The sequence below is a fragment of the Emydura macquarii genome, unplaced genomic scaffold (genome assembly GCF_026122565.2).
Source record: "Emydura macquarii macquarii isolate MOO-44397 ecotype Brisbane River unplaced genomic scaffold, CSIRO-AGI_Emac_v2 contig_1390, whole genome shotgun sequence".
NCBI lineage: Eukaryota > Metazoa > Chordata > Testudines > Chelidae > Emydura > Emydura macquarii.
Window position 1 is genome coordinate 3302231 of NW_027131527.1, and position 22827 is coordinate 3325057.

Consider the following 22827-nt stretch of genomic DNA (forward strand, 5'->3'; position numbering starts at 1 on the left):
CTACTTATACGCACTCTTGCTCTGGTTGGGTTCTGACAGCTATTAAAACATAAAAGTCAGTGTGCCCTGTTAGAGATTTAAACAATTTAAAGCAATCCTACCCTGTTCCTGTACACTACATATTAATGATCCTAAACTCCATCCACAAACCAAGTTCTACCCACTGGAGATACCATAATAAGAATCCACAAGTCTCAGATAATTCCCACAAATCCCCAGTTAGCCACTTATTCCCTTTTCCCATTCTCCTCTGAACAGCTACTCAATCCTAAGGCTGGCTGAGATTGGTCAGAAGCTATTGAACAAATGAAACATTGAAGCTTTATTATTGGAAGAGTTCTGCTACCACCAAGCCAGGCCCACTTGCCAGTGAAGACGGTACGCAGAAGAGAAGTCGACGGGAGTTATGCAAGTTTTTTGCGTAGCTTGCGTAACTCCGGCCGACTGCCGCTGAATCTCGGAGGTAAGTGTAGACAAGTGAGCTAAGTGAGCCTGTTCATGTTGCTGTATTGTGGAAGCATGTTAGTAACTCCGTAGTGAAGGTTGTGTTAAGTTTTTGCATTTAATGGGATCTAAATACCTCCTTGTAATTCATGCTGACTAGTTTGTTTTAAAAACAGAAAGTGGAAGCTATTTTTTGAGGATTTGGATGAATTTTTAAAGCCATTCTGGGCAATGAGAAGTACTCCTTGGTTAAGATGTGCCAAACTCTCCCACTTCTGAAATTGAGCGAGATGTCTCTGACCTATTTTTTTATCTATTTTCTAAACAGAATTACTGTGCACATTCATCCCACACTTGAAATTGAATTGAAATTGAATTTGCATATGTAGTGCAAATGTGGCTATTTTCTCAACAGTTCAGTGAAACAACAAATTAAAAACATTTCTGGCATAACTCCAGAGAGCTAGGCCAAGAAGTGCTGGCAAAAATCTGGAGTTTCAGCACATACTTCTTCTCCTGCCCCATACCTGACCAATGTAGAGGAGAATGGCAGCGAGAGAGTGAGTCAACATGTGGAGGGAAGCAGAGAAACAGTTGCTGGTGTGGGAAGGCAAGGCACACAATCCCTCTCCCATTGCTTCCTGTTTTCATTGCCCCGTATGGTTGCAGAGGCCTCCCAGTAGCGCTCCAAGTTCAAACTTTCAAAGCGTATTGACGCAGATGGGCTTCTGTGAAAGCACTGGAAATGGTATGGCTGAAGGAGGCAGGGATATGACTTCAGACACCCCGTGATTACTCCAAATAGCAATCAGGGCAGAGTTAGACAATATAGGACTACACCTTCCTTTCTGTAATAGGATGATGTGGCAGTCCAAGTTTGTCCTATGCATCCTAAGTGCCAACCTCAAGAGATTAAAAATCATGAGTTGAGCCCTTTAAGTGATTAAAAATCATGAGTTGAGCCCTTTAAGTGATTAAAAATCATGAGTTGAGCCCTTTAAGTGATTAAAAATCATGAGGGTTTTTTTTAAGACTATACTGTGTGGTTTTTTTCAATGTTGTCTCCCTGTCCACCTTCAGGTGTGTGTGGCAATTAGCTTGCCCACATCCCCCAAATATATTGGGTAAGGTGATTGAGGCCTTTGCTGAAAAAGCAATGTGAAAGAAAGAGCAAAGAAAGAGCAAACCCTCACATGTGCCTACCCGCCCCCCTCAGTTCTGACCCTTCCCTCAGCGCCCACCCTGCTCACCTCTGCTTCTCCTGGGGCTCTTCATCCCCCTCCCAGATTTGAGAGGGCTGCAGCAAGGCTCTCTCTCCCTGGGGGAGGCGCTCCAAGGGCTCTCTTCACCCTCGCCCAGATCTAGTGTTGCGAGAGAGGGGCAGAGGGACCATCCCGGTTGCTCATTACAGGAGAGGAGGGAGCCCAGCAGCCTGGCTGGTTAGCGACGTCGTCGGCCGGAGGGATGGAAGGAGAGTTCTGCAGTTCTGACTGGTTATTCACCCCCGTCCCCCAACAGCAAGCGCGAGAACGAGCGAGGCGGGGGGAGAAGGGGGAGGTCAGCCAATCAGGAAGCTCAGATTCCAGAGGGAGCGGGAGCTTCTCACCTAACCCTGTGGAGACAGAGTACCTGCCGCCTTAGGTGTCCTACCAACGCCCACCACCCCCTTCCCTCCCGCTTCCCATCGCTGGAACAGCAGCAGGCCAGGCAGGCACGTGCAGAAGCGCGCGGGGGCGGGTGGTGGGCCGTCGCGGTGCGCTCCCGGCGTGGGCGGGCTCTCTCCCCGAGATAGGAGCGGGCATGGCTACTAGGGGAGACGCCTGGGTTTAGCTCCCGCCCGCTCGCGGCGCGGGCTGGCTGTAACGGGTGCTCGGCGCCCACTTAGTCCGTTATCCGGGCTGTGCTAACGATAGCTGTTGGAGTCTGCGCGCGCGACCGCCCCCTGCTGACGGCTCGTTGGGTTAGGTGTGAGAGCCTCGTGCTCGCCGGGCGGCGCTGCAGCCAGCTCCGCCGCCGCTGGAGCCTGGCCTCGCTTCCTTCCCCTCCCCTCCCGGCGTGCGGGCTTTGGGCCGGGAGCCCCGTGTCTGGCCTAGCGGGGAGGCGCAGTCTGCAGTACCTTTTCCTTCTCCTTCTCCTACCCGTTCGGAGACAGGGATGGTGGAGGAGAGAGAGAGAGAGAGAGAGAGAGAAAAGGGCCTGAGGGGAACGGCACGGCAGTTGGGAACCTTCGCAGGGGCCGGGGAAATCCTGTGGGGAGCCGTGAGGGGGAGAGAGCCCGCGACAGCCTGAGGAATGAACCTTGGGACAGCAGGTCCAGAGTGGGATGGGGGCAGCTAGGGAATAGGGAGTCTTGTAGGTGCAGCAGAGACCTGGTGTCACGTGGGTCACAGGGATTGGGGGAGGTGGGAGGAAAGGGCCTTACAGAGTGGGGGACAGGGATGAGGGAATATTGAGAGGAGGGTGGTGGAGCTTGGTGAGGGGAGATGGGGTGCACCTGGGGAAGGGGTACAGATATGGGGGTGGGGGAGCCTGGGAGAGGACAGACAGGATTTTGGGGAGGGGCCTTGTTTAGAAAGTATGGGGATAACTAGGATGAGGGACAGAAAGGCACCTAGGGGAGGGGAAAGTTTGGGGGACAAAAGAGGTGGGAGCTGGGAAGAGAGGGGGAGATGTGTGTGTGGTGGACTGATATGGGGGACTGTAGAAAGGGAGAGCAGGGAAGGATGAGACGGATGCAGAGTGGATTTAGGAAAGAATGGTGCAGAAGAGGGCTGATGGGGTAACAAATAAAGGGGGGGTTGAATGGGAGAGAAATGGTATTTTGGGGACAGCGATGGGGGTGTATCATTATGGATATATGTTTCTGAGAGCGGCACCTTGGAAAGGTGAATAGCTGAGGGGTGTAATGGCTAAGAGCTTTAAATAAGAGGAAAAAATGAAATGGGAGAGGAGAAAGAGAATTAGAAGCTTGGTGGCGAAAATAAGAGGAAGAGCCGTGTATGGGGAAAGGAGGGGAAATGTGCAGTCTGGGGGGAGAAGGAGAAATGAAGATTGAAGAGAGGGAAGGGGGAATGTGAATTTTGGAGATGGGGAACTTGTATTGTTGGAGCTTCATGGAATTGGGGGTCTTATGGTACCGGGCATGGGGAGAGGAGATGGAAGGCAAAGTTCACTACACATCACCAATAAGGATAAGGATGCAGGAGGAACTGCTGTGTTCTGGGTGGAAATGCACGAGCTGCAAATGACACAACAGGCTTTGCATCCCAAACAGAACTGCTGAAAAAGGTAACATTGATCAGAATATTTAACTGGATTGCAAACACTTTCCTACACCCTAGCAAAAGAAAACTAGTAATGGCTTCATTAAGCAAAGGCTCAGCTTTTAGCAGCGCTCTGATTGAATATGCTGCTGGAATTGATTTGCTGATTAAGAAGGTATCATTTTTACATTTTTCAGACTAGAACTTCACTTTAAGCCACAGTCTGCAGTAAGAGGTGATATAGCAACACAGAGGTGCACCAGGCCAGTGGAAATTTCAGTAGACATTGTGCTTCTGTCAGACAGAACACTTACTGGAGGGCAGGTGGAGTTTGTCTGCTGTGCCACCGTTAGAGAGGGTTTAATTTACACTTTCCCTTGCACTGACTTTCTGGCCACTGCAGAATGGATGGTGCTGTGGTGCCGCTCATTTCTCCTTAACCACTTTGAGGAGGCTAGTGTTGGCACCAGTGCTAGCTTTAGTGAGTGCACATGGGAGAAAGATTTTTTTACACCTTTGCCACCTCTTCCCCACCCATACAGAGTTCAGCACAATTGAGCTGTCAAGTGTAGAAGTATGGAGCCAAATTTACCATTGATGTAGGGAAGTGCAAATCCTTTTAAGTCAATGGAACTACACGCACTTACATTAGTGATGAATTTGTCTTATGGCTTGTGCTAGAAACAGGCAGAACATAAGATTATTGTCCTATTTGTCATGCTCAAATCTACTTATGCACAGAGAGATCATTTTGATAGCCTTTTCCTTTTGTCTCTTTTTTTCCCCCTATGATAGTTGTGTACCTGAGCATCCACTTAAAAATGCCTGTCCTGCCTAGTCCTTTAGTTTGAGTGATTGTTTAACTTCCTCAGGTACACAAGCCTGTGAAGAATCCTCTCAACCATATCCCAGGGTCTTTTATCCACACCATGGAACCTATCACCTCTGCTCCTCCAGCCAAAGATAAACAGCACATTGCTAGTAGAATCACTCTACACCGCAGAGAATGCACTCAACCTTAAATGCTACCCCTCCTCCACTGGTAGAAATGCCAGCTTTCCAGTACATCCTACAAATTCCATCCCCTGCTATGACCACAAAGAGACTGGACATCCCTTTCCACCATCCCTTCTGCATAGTTATGGGAAACAATGCTTTGGGGAAACAATATTTCCAACCCCAAGTAATCAAAAATCATGAGGTCAACCTCCCAAAATCAGGAGGGAAAAAAATGTGGTTTACTTGTCTTCTGGCTTTGCGCCTTTAAGGTTGCACTTGTTTCACATTTGGAAACTTTTCTCTGCACCCAAGAGGACTGAAAACTTACTTTAAATAAAAGAGAAAAAGTTGAGATTCCCTCATGCTATCATGATTTCAGCACTGGGACTTGAAATGAAACAAAAAATGTAAGACTCATGATAAAATTGCAAGAGTTACTAACACTTGGAAAACTTGGTTGGATGAAAACCCTGGTAATTATTTAATTGAGGGCAAAGGGTACATAAGACTGTGACCTCACCAAGACATGCCAATGCACATATACAACCACTCTCCACATGCTCACCAGGTATGTTTGGAGAAGTTTGCACATGCTCTGTAGTAAAAAGGGCACATTGAAACCTAGAACAAATTTTGTCATGGTATCCTGTCTTCTCTTAGCTCTGCATTAATAGGGGGTGTGGGTAGGAATAGTAGTTGAGAACAAAAGGCATGTGCCAATACAGTTTCCACACTGTGTGTTGGGGAAGAGGTGCATATGTACACACATGCTCACTCTGTTTAGACTGGCTATAGGTCTCTTTGGAGACATTTATTCCTTTCAGATACATTTATATCCTTGCTCCCACAGTGTGATGCAGTGTTACTTCACATGCCAAAAAAAAACCATTATGTTTTGTGATAAATTATAGTTAGAACTCTGTGAAATTCCTTTTTTAAAATAATTTTTTGTTTTGTTTTATGGGGAATGTCATGTTATTGTTTTATCCATTAAAATATTTTGTTTTTATTATATTTACATTAACAAAATTTCTCAAATGATCCTTTCCCATTGAACCTCAGTCTCTCCATTAGTCCCAGGGACCTCTCCCCTTGTATGCTACCCTTCCCCCACAGAACCCCAGCCACATACTAGCTTCTCTTCCCAGCTCTGGGTGATGGAGTCTGTGCCTGGCTGTCTAGCTCACTAGTTCATTCTCCTGCATCCCATTACCCACTTCTAGGCACAGCCACATGCTTCCATCCCACAATCATGTCACCATTCAGATAGAATGCATCTTCATTCTTCCCTCAATTGAGGGCCCAAGGGGACAAACTATTCCAGGCTGAGGGGACGCGGTGAAGGGGGATAAAGTGAGGAAGAATAGTAGCCAAGAGAGGGATTTTTTCATTCATTATGTTGTTTTTAATTTCATTTCATTTTATTTCATTTTCATTTTATTTTTGTTACTTTGTAAAAACAGGGTGTTATAATTATAAAGGAAACTTGAGTAACAGTTACCGACCATATAAATGAAGATAATGTTGTATTCACGGACATTTGCTCCACGCTGTGGCTGGACACAGAAACTACAAGAAAACAAATAATTGTGCCTAAAATGCTAGAATGCAACTTTGTGAGTTTGTTTTTGTTTTGAAGCTGGAAAGCTGTTTTAAAAAATAGATATATATTTTATTGCATAGAAAAAATACATTCTTTAATACTCTAAGCTTCCCTTACCTGACATGATGAGGTGACTTGAGGATAACTTTTTAGAAAGTGAGATACTAAAATAAACTGTTCAAACTCATGTCTTATACTTTGAAACTTAAAATTATGGGTGAAATCTTACTGCAGAGATTCATGCACAAAGGTGACTCTCCACTAGATCATGTGGAAAAGGGGGAATACCACCTCCATGGCATTTTCCCCACTTTTCCTTTTGTGAAGACTTTGCAGGGTAGGGACTGCATTAGGTTGGAAAAAGTAGGGCGAGCAGAGACAGACATGAGTTTGTTTTATCAGATCTCTCCCAAATTCACAGGGCAAACCAACTTAAGTTACTGCTTGCAGTAGGGGAAGGAACCTGTAAAGGGCTGACTGTTGTAGTCAAGAGTCAAAGAGTTTGGGGTCTAAGATAACTATGAATAAAACATTTATCACCATACATAGTCATGCAGAGCACTGGAGTCCAGGGTGAGAGGTACCCATTTAGTTCCACTCTGGTCTGGGATCAAGGTTTGGGGTTCCAGAGCTCGTAATGAGGCATGTGGTGAAGGATCTGAAATCTGTAGTGGTAATGCTTGGTGTACAAGGTGGGCTAAGTGGCAGTCCAGAGCACTAGTCCAGTGTGCATGGATGGTCGGTTAGCTGGGAGGTCAGCTGGTATCAGGATCAGTCCAAGGTAATGGTCAGAGTTCTTGTAGGTGTCAATAGCCGGAAGATCAAATCCAAAGGGCTGGGCCAGTGACTTAGGAGGTAAGGCGGCTTAGGCAGCAATCAGCAGGCAGTGGTCTGTTGCTCAGACAGCTTCCTCTTCCTGTTGGGATCTTTATATAATCCAGGTATCCATTGAAAGTGCTGCCTATCCATCCAATCAGGAGCCTGAGATGTGGCTGCTGTGGGTCGGTAGGCCTTTAGCATTAAAGCTGTTGGTAAGCGGACAGCAGTTGAGTGCCTAAATTCGTGCTGCCTACAGCAGTGGTGAGCTTGGCTTCAATATCGGGGTCCTGACAGTAGTCAGGGATCATTTTCATGTCTGTGATATGGGGATTGGGAGGCCAGGTTGGTGTTCCTGGGTCAGTTGAACAAAGGTACAACTCCTCTCCCTGCCTCCTTCTCAAATAGCTTTTATGCTTATGTGGCCATCCCATCCTCTCCCATATCCCTACCTTTGTGTCTCAGTTTTGTCCCGACAGGTTAGTGATCCCCCAGAGTCAATAATGAGTCAGGTAGGAAATAAATGAATTTTATTATGAAAACAGGAATAGTATAGATTTTCAACTAATTATACTTATCTAAATAAACAATTAACTATAAGACATAGACTAATATAATAGGATATGAAAAACAATGAACTATGAAACATAAATCAATATAAAAAGTATTAAACAGATAACTAACTATAAAAACCTAAACTAATGTTAAACAAAAAGTGACTCCCCATCAGGGAATCAAACCCTCCCACATAACAGGTGGGGACACATACCGCTATACTACACAGACAGTTAGTGAATTGCAGGACACAGAAGGGTGTTACACAGACAGTTAACTGCAAGACACAAACGGGCAGTAAACTGCAAGACAGAAAGATTTTGCACAGACACACAGGGATGGTAAAACAGACAGCTTAGCTGTAAAATACAGACTGATAGTTAACTCCTCACTATCCAGACTAGAACACACAGCATTACTCGATTCGACCGGCAAAAAGACGTTTCGCGCTCGGGGGGGACACGGGAGTGGGAGAGTCGGGACCAGTTGATCAGGCTGGTTGCGATGAGGCTCTCAGCGGGGGCTTGGGAAAGACCCCTTTTTATGGGCTATGGGCTACGTGCCAGCACCGGATTGGCCGGGGGACACTTGCAAGAAATTTAGTTTCCTGGTTGCTGGTAAGTTTCACAAGTGAATTTCTGAGCTAGGGAGCCATAAACAAACTGGGGAAAAAAGGGTTAATTTTTATATCTCACCACTGGTGGTAGTAGAAGGAATCGCAGCAGGACATGCACAGCTAACACAGGCTCGGATCGGCTTACACGGTTCGCGCTCAGACTAGGTACACGGGAGCGGGAGAGGCGGGGCGGACCAGGCTGGTAGACGCTCTCTCTTTGGAATAGGGGCGTACCCCTTTTATACTTAAGAGTGCGTCACTATTTTAGCGGCTGCGGATTGGGTACCAACGGTCAGTTACTGTGGTGGTCCCAGATTGGTGGAGGGATATATCAGTACGTGCCAAACCATGACGGTGCGTTTGGCCTTGGATGGAGCGGCCAAGGCACTGGGCACGTAGCCGCTTATCTGTGCAACACAGGCACTGGGCATGTAGGCGGTTTTCCCATGCTGGAGGGTAACAGTATGGTAACTGAGTGCCTGTTGGATAAACGACAGATATAGCCTAATAAGGTCAGGTCACAGGTTTACTGTTAGCACCGAGCGGGGGGGGGGGGAGGGGGGGGGCCGAGGGGTGGTCATGCTGGGAATTGTGCTGCAACAAGTTTCAGCTTGCTTGTTTTATCACAGAGAGCATTTAATGTGCCAAGCAGATAATTTGTTAATCGTTTCCCAGTCCCAGAGGTCTGGACAGCAACCTACATGTCATAACGCTGGTTTGCTAAAAGCTCTCAACAGTGAGCCCACAGGTCTTCACCCTGGCTCACTGGACACCTCTGCCACTTTGACAATTTCCATACCCAGTTTTGCTGCTACCAGACATTATGGGCAAGCCCTTCTGTTGATGTAAATAGTTATAGCTCCATAGAAGTTCATGGAGTTATGCTGATTTAAACCAGCTGAGGATCCAGCCCCATCACTTTATACATCAGTCACAAACCTGAAACAAACTTGAAAAGAAGGCAGGTGAGACTTTGAAGATGTTGTCTGGAATTGTAATAAGATAACATAAAAATCCTGTACCCTGAACATGAAGGCAGTGTCTTTACTTAGAGCACAGCAGCAAGAATATCAACACTTATGTAAGATGATTATTGGCTGCAGCGGAGTAAAATACATCTATTCAGTCCCATTGTGAATGTGACTCCAGAAATACTTCATGGGGAATTCTATGTGAATGAGTACTGGCATACAGAACCACACCTGGTCCCAATATGGAGTCATAAATATGGTGACAGCAGTCCTCTAGAGTCCAAAATTTCAAGCTTCATGGATAAACTCTCTGGAGCTTTTACCATCAGGGAAGTAACCATGAAAAGTACTAAATAATTAAGCATTACTTTGTGTTGCCCAGTAACCAAGAGTGCAGTGGTGTAATGGTTTTTCTGTGAACTTGGCTTAGGTAAATATTTAGGCTTTGAAGCTTTAAGTAACAGTGGACATGGCAAGGTACTCTGTGCAATGCATTGTAATTCTTTTTTTATTCACAGACCATGTACTATACATGGTTCCCCAGGTGGGGCTCTTAAGGCATGTCTACACTGCAGTGTAAGCCCAGGGTTAATATAATTCAAGTTAGCAGACCCTGGGTTTATTAACAGAGAGCTTGAGCATCTACACTGATTTGTAACTGCAGTTTAGGAATTGTTGAACCCTGGGTCCCAGCCTGGGGCTCCACTGTCTACATTGCAACATACGGGCCCATGTCTATCCCAGACTTCCTAGCGCCATCCCCAAATGTGCCCACTCTAGCCCTTTGTTTATGGTGCAGTGTGAGAAAACTTGACTGTCCACCAAACTTCACTGTCCAGTGGACAAAGAAGGTCAGTTTATGGGATACTTTTGGCAGACTCCTGGAGCATGAGGTCAGTGGGATTGTGTCTACACTGCAGAGCAATAGAACTTGAATGTTGGGTCCTGGCTTGACTCAGGCTTGGACCCTCCATTCCTGTGGGGTACTGGAACCCTTGGTCCAAGCCTTGGATCAGTGCAACTTGTGTGTAGACAGAAGGGGGTTAGGCTTGAGCCTTTGTTCAAATCCTGGGTTTACAATGCTGTATAGATATACTCTTAATGCCTACAATCCTTGTGTAGTTTGTAGACAACAGCTTTCTCCAGGTTTCAGTAGTGAGTCACTGTCTTGAGATTCTGTTAACTGTTACTAATACAGATACAGCTTTCATAAAGATCTAGTCTGTCATGCCTCCTGGGCAGTAGGTGTGTGCCACTGGGGGAAATAGTGAGTCAGTCACTGCTGTGCCAACAGCTTCGTGCTGTTTCATCAGACCCAGATGCTATGGTCACTCAGCTTTCCCCATGTCTGGCCAGAACTAGGACTTGATTGAGTGCTGGCTGGTTGAGCCTTGAACTGGATACAATAGAGATGATGGTGGTGGTTGAGCAAATACCCATAAGGAGAAAGTAAGAGCATTTATTGGTCCCTTTTTATCATTTGTTGAAAAGGAGCACTAACCAGGATTTCTATTCCATTCCAGCCTGTTCCTGATTGTCCAGAAAGTAGCTGCAGACAACGGTGCTTTTATCGTCTATGTCTGCCAAGCGAGAAGATTGGATCTAAACATCATACCAGACACTCGTGCTTTTGTAACCTCCAGATTGGATTACTGTGATGTAGTGTATTCGGGCCTGCCCTGGAAGAAAATTCAGAAACTTCATCTCATGCAGAATGCAGGTGCCATCAAACAATGTTTCACGCATACAGCACGTTATGCTGGGGTGTATAGACTGCATTAGTTTCCAGTATATTTCAGGTGTCAGTTCAAGGTAATAATTTTAGCCTACAAAGTGCTTTAAGGTTTTGGTCAGGGTAACCTTGAAGATTGCATCTGTCTGCATGGTCTTGATCAACTATTGAAATCAGCAAAGATTTTCAAGCTGACATTTCCTAGATGTGTACATTAAATGGGTGAAGTTAGACTGGTGGAGGGCCCACAGCTTTAGAATTCACTTCCCCATGGTATAAGAGAGACTAAATTGGTTAGTTTTAAGGCATGTTTAAAAGGCAGTATATTTAGTCAGGCTTTTCCTGAGTGGGTACTTTAGGGATTGGCAGGTGGTGGAGGTTGAGAGTTTTTCCAGCCTTGCATCACAAGAACTGACTGTTGGTGTGTGTTTTTGAAGTTGTTATAGTAAGTATGCCTGGAGATAAGACCTGTGATCCTGCTCCCATTGAAGACAATGGGAGGTTAGCCATTAACTCCAATGGCAGTAGGACCAGGCCCTATGACAGCTGCACAATATAACAAATGAGGCAGGCAGTGTTAGAACAGAGAACTGGGTACAGAGGCTCTTGTATTCCATGCAAGAATCTTCCACTGAATTCCTGTTTGGCATTAGGCAATTTGGTCTTTGTGTGACTCAGTTATCCCATCTATAAAATGGGTCTAATACTTAGCCCGCTCAGTGGGTTTTGGATCAGGTTCATAGAGGTTTGTAAAACATTTTGAGATCGTTTAGTGGAGAGCTCTGTATAATTAACCAGTGTACTTACAAGTGATACGCTATTTTTCCTTTGGGAAAGAAATATTCTTATCATGCATTTTTCTTATTCCCTTATCCATTATTTTGAAATTTTAGAATACATGCCCATTTGGCTTGAAATGTAACAGCAATGAAATGTAACAGCAACATAGCTTTGGCTCCGGAAAAAAATAAAAATATCATAGTGTAAACCTTCTCTGTTTATTAATACTCCTGCTATCACACAGATAATAGTTTCATCATTTAAATTCTTAGGAACGTTGAATTAATGTAGCAACAACCTTTGTATTGCTGTATGAGACAGACAATACCTTAGTCACTGTTGGAAATTTTGTGATTTGTGTTGAATGGGAGATTATAAATAGATCATAGAAGATTTTTTTTAAACTATTGGATGGGTAAGCATTCTGCATGTGGCATTTTTGTATTAAAGCGAAGCATAGTAAATGGTCCAAATCTCAAACAGCTTTCATACTTCTACACAAGTGATTACTGAATTGCAGCACGAACATTGATTTTATAATATCTCACACTCTTTGCTTAAATTATCATTTCTTAAATCCACATTTTTTCCCAAGGCCAGACACTGCTTCTGATGCTTGTCCAGTTGCTTTTTCAACACCATCTTGAGCTGTCTTGCAAGCCTGGTCAATAGCTGAGAAAGATAGGGAAAAAGCTAACATAAATGCAAAGTCAGTACATTCAGATGTATGTGGTTTCATGCTTATGGTGGAATGAGGAAGTGAGAAACCCACTCAAATATTCCTATCATTGTTACACCAAACTATATGCATTACACTATCTGACTCACGTTCACTACATCAGATATGAGCTGCTTACGTTTCCTAAAGACTAACTTCTCTCTGCTAGTGCAGGTTGGTGTTTGGGTGATGGTGGGATATGTTAAAATGTTGGTAGATGGGTTGAGTTCTGCAAGGCAAGTGCATGTGGGTGTTGGGAGCTATTAGGTGGGATAATAGGGCATACTGGTTGGGAATGCTGGTGCTGGAACTGATGGATATTGGGGGCGCTGCTGGTTAAGAATGGTGGAGACGCTGACTGAATGAGTGGATGGATGCTATTTTGTGGGACAGTAGGTATTTCAGTGGCTGCTGCGGGTGGGGGTGGATATCGGGTACTGCTGGAGGGGAGAGTGGTGTTGATCGGGGGTAAGAAATGTGGGGAAGTGATTTGTCCTGGCCCCTCCCTTCCCTAGTTTGTATAAGGTTCAGGGGATTGCTGTTTCGTTATGCAAGGAGCTGCACGCTCTGAGAGGCTTCAAGAACAAAATAGCTGGTTTCTCACCATTTTTAAGCAGTATTTTCCTTGGAGCAGATCATGTTGTGGATAGTGAGGGAAAGAGGGAGGAATGGAAATGGAGCTGGAGTGGCGGTGGAGAGGATGGCAGTAGCAAGAGGAAACACAGCTTTTCCTTGTTTCCCCTTGGTTCTCTTGCCTGGGTCCTAGCAGCTACCATATTTTGGCAATTTTGCCACCACCCCACTACCTGGTGACCTTCATTGATCCAGTATGAGAGGCCCTGCTCTAGAGGGAGAAAACATGATATTACCATTAGCTTCTGCCTTTTAAATAAGTAGACATTTATACTCCAAAGTTGCTAATTCTTTCTTCATTCTTGGAATGATTTAATGAGTTTTTTGTTTTTATTCTGGCAATTCTCCTCACCAGAAAGGAAACACAGAACTCTCCTCACAAAAGTGATAGGGCTTTCACTGCCATTTAATGATTGACATCATTTTTGGCGCTCCAGCTCCTTGAGCTGCCATGTGCTGGAGCTTGCCATGTTCTGGAGTTGAGATCATTATGGACTCCTGCCCTTAGAGCTGAAGAAATCAAGATATATCACATGCTTATTTAGCATCTAGGAAAGAGGGACCAAGTATTGTCTGTACTACTTCCAGTGCCCTCACTGTGATCAATGATGAACTTTGAGCACAAGCTAAATGTACTGTATGAGCCATAGAAACAGAGAATCAATGGGAAATTGTAGTGAATCTGCTAGTAAATACACAGAGAGACAAAGTAGGTGACAAGGAATATCTCTTACTGGACCAATTTCTATTGGTGAGAGAGACAAGCTTTCACGCTTACACAGAGCTCTTTTTCAGGTCTCTCTCACCAATAGAAGTCGGTCCAATAGAAGATACTACCTTTTCCACCTTGTCTCTCTGATATCTTGGGACCAGCACAGCTACAACAATAGTAAATACATATACAGTCACTAACGGACAAATCCTGAAATTCTTACCCACATTATAGTAAATCCTTTTGTAAGGCCAAACTCTCCCTAAAATCAATGGAAGTTTTGCCCAAGAAAGCCCCGAGTAAGAACATTAGGATTTGGCCTTGGGTTCATTGTATTTTTTTTTTTAAAGCTGGCTACATCCTTAACTAGTTTTCCTTTCATGCCCAATTTTGCCTTCATTGAATGTAATATAATTTCTCTTACCTTTCTGACCCGCATCTGTAGCTTGGTTCACTACCTGCTGTGCAGACTTTCCAAGTGCATTTGCTGTAATTAGGAAAAACAATGCATTTAAACTGTTCAAAATTATGCTCTCTTCTTTTCTGTTCCTATAGCCTCCACATCTCAGCTCCCAGGAAGTGCTTACAATCGTTGGCTCTGTTATATGTTTAACAGCCTGAAACCATGGTGGGAGTATATTGGAAGATTATTAATATAGAATAGGCTGAGGCTATGCAGATTGTTGATGGGTATCCCTATGAGGTACATAAGCTGGCTGGCATCCTGCCAGAGAAGTTTGCTATGCAATTAACAAGGATACGATTTAGTCACAGTGATGTGGATTCCATGACTTTACTGGACCTCCATGACTTCTTCAACTGTCAGTGGCTGCAGCCAGGGCTGTGGCGGTGGGGCTTGGGCTGTCAGTCCCCTCCGCCATGGGGCTCCTGCTGTTATTCCTCTCTCCCCCTCAGCCCTTCCCCTGGATTTTTTAGTAGAAGTCACGGACAGGTCATGGGCTACTGTGAATTTTTGTTTATTGCCGGCGACCTGTCCGTGACTTTTACTAAAAATAACCATGACAAAATCTTAATCTTAGAAATTATATAGCATCAACAGTGTGCTGGGCATGTTAGTGATAAATAAGATGACAAAATGTGGGAAGAATGATAGGGTGATATGATTAGCAGCAGTGTTTAATTGCATATTGCTAATTCCATGATGCTTTTTTATTTAGGTATTTAAATTTCTTGTGTTAAAGATGTTTTGTCGTCTAGGTTGTTAACATTTCCTCAAAGGGTAAAATGGTCTTCGTAGGCTTTTTGGAATGAGTATGGTTTTAGGAAGGAAGGAAAGATGGAAACATGACAGACTGGAGCAGGAGAAGGGGTATTTTTACAAGGATCATCTAGAGAAACAGGAAGGAAAAACATAATGGATCAACTGCAGAACACCAAACACTAATTCTGTGGGAATGTCCCTCTAAAAGCCATTTCAAATAAAAGATTTAAGTAGTTTATGAAAACACAGTCTCAATTTCACAGCATCTGGATGACTAGCTATGATCTGCCATATAAATGACAAGAATTTACTGAAAATATGTGGCATTTTCTAGGTACATTTTATTTTCAAAAAGCTAAGTACTTTTTGTTACACAGTAAGAAGAGCTCATAAGACTCGCATTAAACGTTAACATTAAATTACATTTACTTCCTAATCTCTTATGAGCTCAACAGCAGTGGAAATCTCTATCTGTTGGCCAAAGTGACCTGCACCTCTGTCTGACCCACACTGATTTGGAGTTAATTGCATTGGAAAATTCTGGTCAATGTATCATGATACATAGATTTATGTTCATGTGCAAGAATCTCATGAAAGGACTCAAGTTTAAGCAGTAGCACTGTACTGGGCAGAATTTTCAAGACTTTATCAAATGGCATTGGGGCACCAAAAGCAGCCCCAACTCCTCACCAGTCACCTAAATACAGTTTTCAATAGGGGGAGCCAGAATGTTGTTTAGGATACCCAAATCGGAAAGTCAGAAACTCAGGCTGGGCTGGGCTGAGGTTGAAGTCCAGCACTCAAGTGTCTAAGGGCACGTCTACACACAGAAAAAGCTATTTGGAATACCTATTCTGTATTAGTTTCCTGTGTGGACACTCTTATTCCACACTAAATGTCTTTGTGCAGTTTGGGGTAATCCACTTTGGAAGTGGAATGAATAACCTAAACTACAAAAAGGCACTCTGCCTCTAAATTCACATCCTAACTATTTTGGACTAACTTCCCAGTGAATTCCTTGTGTAGACAAGCCCTAAATCCAATTTTCAGTCATCTGCAGATTTGGTCTAACAGTTGAACACAGACGGATGGAGTAAGGAAAGAAGGATGAGAGGAACAGTGCAAGAGAAAGTGTTTATACCCTGAAGAACAACTTCAGTTTATATAATCCGTTTCAGTACCTGTTTTCAAGTCATAAAAGGATTATCAAATATATTAAGAAAGAAACTGAGCATTACAGCCTAGAATGAATTTGGAAGTAATATTTGAACAATGGCTTAAACTGATGCTGTTTAACTGGATTGGTAGCAACTCAGCTTGGGCTATGTTAATTTTACACATTTTTCAGGTTGCAAACACACCCACCACAGGTTAAATCTAATTTCTTCTACAGAAGTAAGTTTAGACAGCAGTGTATGAAAAAGGTTACGCTGCTCTTGGGCAGTAACTATTTAAAAACAAACATTAAAATATTTGTAATGGTTCAGAATAAAAAGTCATTCATTGCTTACAAAATATGAAGTTTTAAAATAAGTTGTTGTTCAACAGGAATAAAGAGTGAGCCATCTTCTTAGGCCCCTACCCTGCAATAAATTCCATACTGGTTGGGGGGGAGGGGGCTATCCACCCGGAGCCCATTGCAGGGTCGGATTCTTAATCTTGAAGGTGGTGTTCTCCAAATCATAGCTAAGGCTCTTTCACAGAGAAGTTTGTCAAACTCGAGCTCATGAGTCTGATGCTGTGTTCACTGAAGTCAGTGGCAAAACCATTGACTTCAATGTGTCAGGATCAAACCCCGTGTTTCAGTTGTTCTGTCTGTGAACAGAAGACACGAGTCTCCTGTACTGTCAGTATGGGTCTTCTTGTGATTAGTAACATACTTTTAATCAGTATTTTTTTCCTTTAGAAGTGATAAAAAATTAGTCTCAAATAATAATGGACACTGATTGGCTAATGCCATCCAAGTCGTTGAAGTCTCACTGTACTATAAAATAAAACACCAAAATATTATGCTGTTGAGATTGACAAAATTACATAACTAGCCTTGGGACATACAGAAATAGATCCAGGACCATATTCTGTTCTCATTTAACCAGTTTAAATCCAAAGTAATTCCACTGAAGTCAGTGGAGTAACTTTAGATTTAGACTGGTGTAGTGAGCGCAGAAACTAGCTCTTGGTTTTTACAAAACAACAAACAGAGAAATTATATTTAATGTTTCTTACCAGCATCCTGGGCCTCCCCTTCTGCCTGTTGTTTGAGTCCCTGGAAGCCCTTACCAGACATGGTTGCTTTGAAAAGCTTTAAAAAATCTTCTGCTTCAGTTTTAAAAAAGCAAAGCAATTTACTATACGCTATGTTAGGACTGTTCTAACTTGTGTTGGTTTTATACATGTGCCAAGGCTCCTTCAAATGGCCACTGGGCAAATTGCTTCAATAGGTGGAGTTGCTGGAAGGCTTAGAGTTTGAGCCTAACGAATGAGAACTGACAGTGTGCAGTGAAATTGTGAATTATTTACTTTTCCCAAAGAGAGGGTGTATCCACCTAGGGTTTTCTGCATCAGAGGAATTAATCCTTTTATAATCTTTGTTTTTTATAAACATATTTCTAAACAAAAAAATTGAACTGCGTCAGGAAAACATAAAAGTGCAATGGAACGACATTGAAAACTACTGTAATAAGCTTTCGAATGGATTTTTGGAAGGCTGGATTTTTATTACAATGGTTTTCTTTTCTTTTCTTTCATCCTGTGGGTGCTGTGGTTAACTTTTACCTCTTTGGAGTAGGCTAAAAACACAAAGAAAATGTCCTTATAAGTGTTATTGAAGTTTTTAGCACTTTGTTACCTTAGTCCCATATTTGGCAGTTATAAATCCTTGGAATATGCTTACAAGAAGAGAGTTCTAATGGACATAGGCCCTAAAGTGAACCTAACAATCAGGTTGTGTGTCTACTTGGCTTTCAAAGGCAGAGTGCTAAAGGCAGTGTTTGCATCTTCTAAATATCCTCCCAATGACCATGGTTCTTCTTTGAGTGCTGGTCCCTATGTGTATTCCACTGTGGATGTGTGCTTGCGCTACATACTCCTAGAATTGGAGAGTTATTACAAGCAGGGTCCATTGGTCCTCGCATGCACTCTTGTCTTCCTTGTGCTTCCAACGAATGCATAAAGTGTGGTGTGAACTAACAATTCTCCAGTTCCTTCTTACTGCCACGTGGCCTGGATTAGAACTTCCAGTATCCAGAGCTTTCCTTCGATTTCTTTGATCTGTAAATATATCTAAGTTTGCCATGGTGCCTTTTGTATATAGTTTTGTATAGCTCTAGTAAGTTTTTAATAGTTTTATAGTTTTTAGCATCTGACTATCTCTACTGCACTGTCAACTCCAGCAAAAGTGGTACCAAGACCTTCTACGGTGATCATGCCTCCACGTGTTCCACACTACACCAACCAAGACAATGCCAAGCAAGTCAAGGTGGGAAACTGCAGCACTGGCTAATCAAACCACATTGGGACCGACAGCACCAAAGCAGAAGTCACTGCAACAACAACTGTTGGAAACCAAAGACATCGTAGTACCCTCGGCATCACACTTGCTGCTATTTGGCATCAGTGGTTCCCCAGAACACAGTGCTGGAGCAGTCACTATCACCCATTGATACTCCATTCTCAAGTAGTGATGATGATGACCAGGAAGAAAAGTGCCTTTTCATTGCACTACTCTTCCCCTTATCAGATGCAAGTCTGAATCAGGATACACAAAACCAAGACATCGATACGGCAGGGAGATGTAACAATGGTTCGGCCAACCGTGGCTATGTCCACCAATGCTATTCCCAATGCATTGGCCACCATGGGACCCAGGAGGGGCATACAGTAGTCAATTCAATTGTCTCACAACGCCACCCCATAGTGAATTAAGATCACCGCCACCATCACCCATGCCTGAAACTTCTGAAGCCCATGAAAAGACAATGGAGGAAATGGAAGAAAGGTCAGGAACAAGACACACACAATTTTTAGTCGTCACCTGACAAGACCATAATGCCAACGCCTCCCACCACAGCAGATGACTTTAAACAATTCCAAGAGCTCTTCAAGAGTGTAGCTCAGAGCCAGGTGATTCCCTCGAAGAAGTTTTAGAGAACCAGCATAAATTACTTCAGATATTCCAGACATCCTCCATATCAAAATACTCATTACCAATAAAGGATGCACTCATGGAGCCAGCAGAAGTTGTGTGGCAGACACCAGGCACTGCCCCACCAATGTGTAAAAGAGCCCATAGAAAATAATACGTTCCTACTAAAGGCATGGAATTTTTATTCACTCTCCTCCTTCAAACTCCCTGATGGTAGAGGCAGTGAATCAATGGGGAAAGCAAACCCAATATAAATCCACCCCTCATGATGAGTGGAAAAGGCTCTATTTATTTGGTTCCAAAGTGTACTCTTCTTCAAACTTGCAATTCAGGGTAGCGAACTACAGTGTGTTACTAGCAAAGTACAATTATGACAACTACAATAAGTTTGGTGAATTCATCAATGACCTTCCAGAGGACAGAAGGGAACAATTCAGAGCCATGATAACCAAGGGGCAACTTGTTCCCTGTATAGCTTTGCAAGCATCCCTCAATGTTGCTGACACAGCAGCATGAACAACTGCTACAGATGTAGTGATGTGCAGGCATCATGGCTGCAATCATTGAGAATACCAAAAGACCTATAAATGACAGTAGAAGACCTTCCTTTTAATAGGGAAAAGTATTCTCAGCTAAAACTGAGAAAGTCCTTGTGATGGAGTCCCACAGGGATCATGCCCTTGAACCACTCGGATTCTCAGGTTCACAACGTAGAAAGACTTTGCTAGCTATCAGCCTTAACTAAGAGTTACAGCAGCAACCACCTGGATATCCCCATTCTCGGGGCTCCCTCCACACCGGGCCCTCTCAGGGAACTGGCCTCTTTCCCCCAGCCACCCCAGACCCATCTTTTAGCCCCCCCCTAGTCCTTTGTCTCCTTCTCAGGCAAGGTGGCCACTCCTCTTGGTCACAACCTGTTGCAACTGGTTGGGCTGAGGCAGGGGGTCCTGGCCAGGTCTGCCTACATGTGGCTGGGAAAGGCCATCCACCCTCTAGTGGTCTCTGAAATGATCACACACCCGGGTCCCATCACCGAAATACATGAGTAACACATGAGGAGAAACTGAGGCACACAGAGTACTCAAAGAAAACCCGAAGAATATCTCCACTTCGTCACAGTCCTCCATTCCATGAAGGACTCTAGGGCAACCCTAAGAACCCTCAGCACATACACACCTGCGCACAAACCCAAGAAATATCAATCATACCAACGTAGGGAATCAGCATTCCCCTGCTGGCAGAGACATTTTGATACCTGCAGACAAAGGCAGAGGCCCCAAAAACAGAGACCACCATAGACACAGTCACCTTTGCAATTGACTGTCACGCTGGCTAGATTGGGGGCAGGGAGGGGGCATTTATTATATTATTTAACATCAGTATGTCAAAATCATAATAATTCATGTGAGATATGCCATGTCAGGTACTGTTAGAAAGGCGATAATGTGCTAAGTAAGATGTTAATGTTTATGTTCATGTGTTATATGTGTAATGGAAATTATGGATACGTTTGATATATCTGTATTGCAAATTGTGCTGTGTCTGGGCGACACCCCAAACAGGATGTCTGCAGCAATAGCCTGCTTAATGGCCCATTAAGAAATTCACAGGTACAAGGGGCCAGAAGGAGAAGCCAGGGATATACCTGATGAGTCACCAGACCTTACTCATATGACTCTGGACTCCATTTTATTCCTGTAAAATTCCACAAGAAGCATGGCAAAAGCCAAAGGACATAAAAGGCAGCTTCATGACATCCATTTTGTCTTTAGTCTCCAGCCTACCTCTGAACCAACTCATCTACAACTGAACTGAACTTAAGCTGTGAAACAATGGTCTGAGACCCATCCAGGTACTGGATGTATACCAGAGGGACTGTACAAGCCTGCAAACTCCACAATTCTACTAGAAACCTCATATATATGGACTTTCAAATCATTTGTATGTATCTGATTGCTTTAATCCTTTAACATTTCTCTTATAGTTTTTCTTTCTTTTTATAATAAACCTTTAGTTTTATTTACTAAAGGATTGGCTAGCAGTGTGGTATTTTGGGTAAGATCTAAACTTATATTGATCTGGTACTGTGGCTGACCCTTTGGGGTCAGGAGAAACCTTTTTGGTAAAGAGCATAGAGTTTTAAATAACTGATCTCTTTACTGGACCTAGTGGCTGATTGGGAGCCAGAGACTGAAATGCAGTAAATGGGGCTGTGTATATTTTTATTTTGACTTCTTGATAACCAGTGTGAGGAATCAGAAGCATTGTTTGTTGCTGGTTGGGACGTCTGACTTCAGTGTCACCCACCAGTGCTGAGAGAATCTGGTCTCCTTTTACAGCCTGCCCTGACCTTGGCATTTTCAGGTGGCTACCCTAGGCATGAACAGGTCACACTGACATCAGCGGAACAGTCATTTTGAAGTCTTGGTCGAGGGTCTGAAAGGCCTCCCCAACATTCCAACATCAATAGCCATCAACACACAAATCTTTGGACACTGCTTATGCCCTTTTTACAATATATGGGCATCAATTACCTCAGACAAATGGACGCTAGAAATCATACAAACGGTATGCTCCATTCCTTTCACATTGATTCTACCCACTGAACCTCCACCCCTCATCCCTCTTCAGGGACTCTTCTCATGAGCACCTTCGATGACAAGAAATACACAATCTTCTACAGCTAGGTGCAGTAGAACACATTCCTCTACAACACAGAGGGAAGGGATTCTATTCCCTCTACTTCTTAACACAGAAGAAAAGCGGAGGTTGGAGGCCCATTCTAGATCTTAGAAAACAAGAAATTTGTATGAATCCAAAGATTCAAGATGATCACATTAGCCACGATAATCCCAGTGTTGGAACAAAGGGACTGGTTCTCATCCCTCAACCTACAAGATGCATATTTTCACATCAGAATAAACCCAGCTCATAGACAACTTCTTTGTTTCATAGTTGGACCAGAACACTACCAATACAGAATACTACCATTCAGCTTATCCACAGCACCGCGAGTCTTCCCCAAAACCCTCGCAGTAGTAGCGGCACACTTACTCAAGCAAGAGATAATAACATTCCCATATCTCAACGACTGCCTACTGAGAAGTCCCACTCAATCAGAAGCAACAGACAATATTCAGAAGACCATCAACCTCTTTGGAAGCCCAGGGTTGCAGATAAACAAAAAGAAATCAACCCTAATTCCAGTCCAACAGCTGGAATTCATAGGAGCACATCTCCACTATAGAGATTTCAAATACTGACAAATCCATATATTGTAACACATACCTGCCTACCGCTATTAGTACATATTAGGACATATGGCGGCCACTACTTTCGTGATAAAATACATGCAGCTGCACATGCGCAGCCTACAAGGATTCTTCCTCAAATGGGAAGCAACATTACTATATGCATTCCCACCAATCCGGTTACTGTTAAGAGTGATACACAAGATACAACATAACAGGGCCAAAGTGATACTGATAGCTCCAACATGGTCCAGATAAACCTGATATTCTTACCTGATGAGAATGACGGTCTGCACCCCACAACAGCTCCCTCTTTGGAGGGACCTCCTCTCACAGAATGAGGGTTGGACTCTCCCACCCATTCTGGA

At 43.7% G+C, this 22827-nt stretch overlaps 1 protein-coding gene across 1 annotated transcript; it reads right to left on the reverse strand.

Moving 5' to 3' along the window:
* Positions 1–12239: 12239 nt before the first annotated feature.
* On the reverse strand, positions 12240–17351 carry LOC137156195 (adipogenesis regulatory factor-like). Its single transcript, XM_067552933.1, has 3 exons — positions 17291–17351; positions 14267–14329; positions 12240–12451 (listed from the first exon to the last, which is right to left on the reverse strand). Exons 1-3 carry the CDS (start codon positions 17349–17351, stop codon positions 12345–12347), a joined length of 231 nt encoding a protein of 76 aa, XP_067409034.1. The 3' UTR covers positions 12240–12344.
* Positions 17352–22827: the final 5476 nt, after the last annotated feature.

What these genes read in the sequence shown, in the direction of transcription:
- LOC137156195 (XM_067552933.1), bottom strand. Translation starts at nt 17,351, where the DNA reads ATGTCTGGTAAGGGCTTCCAGGGACTCAAACAACAGGCAGAAGGGGAG. An exon ending in AGGGGAGGCCCAGGATGCTG is followed by an intron (nt 14,330 to 17,290) that starts GTAAGAAACATT and finishes TCCTAATTACAG; the next exon opens with CAAATGCACTTGGAAAGTCT. An exon ending in TACAGATGCGGGTCAGAAAG is followed by an intron (nt 12,452 to 14,266) that starts GTAAGAGAAATT and finishes TATCTTTCTCAG; the next exon opens with CTATTGACCAGGCTTGCAAG.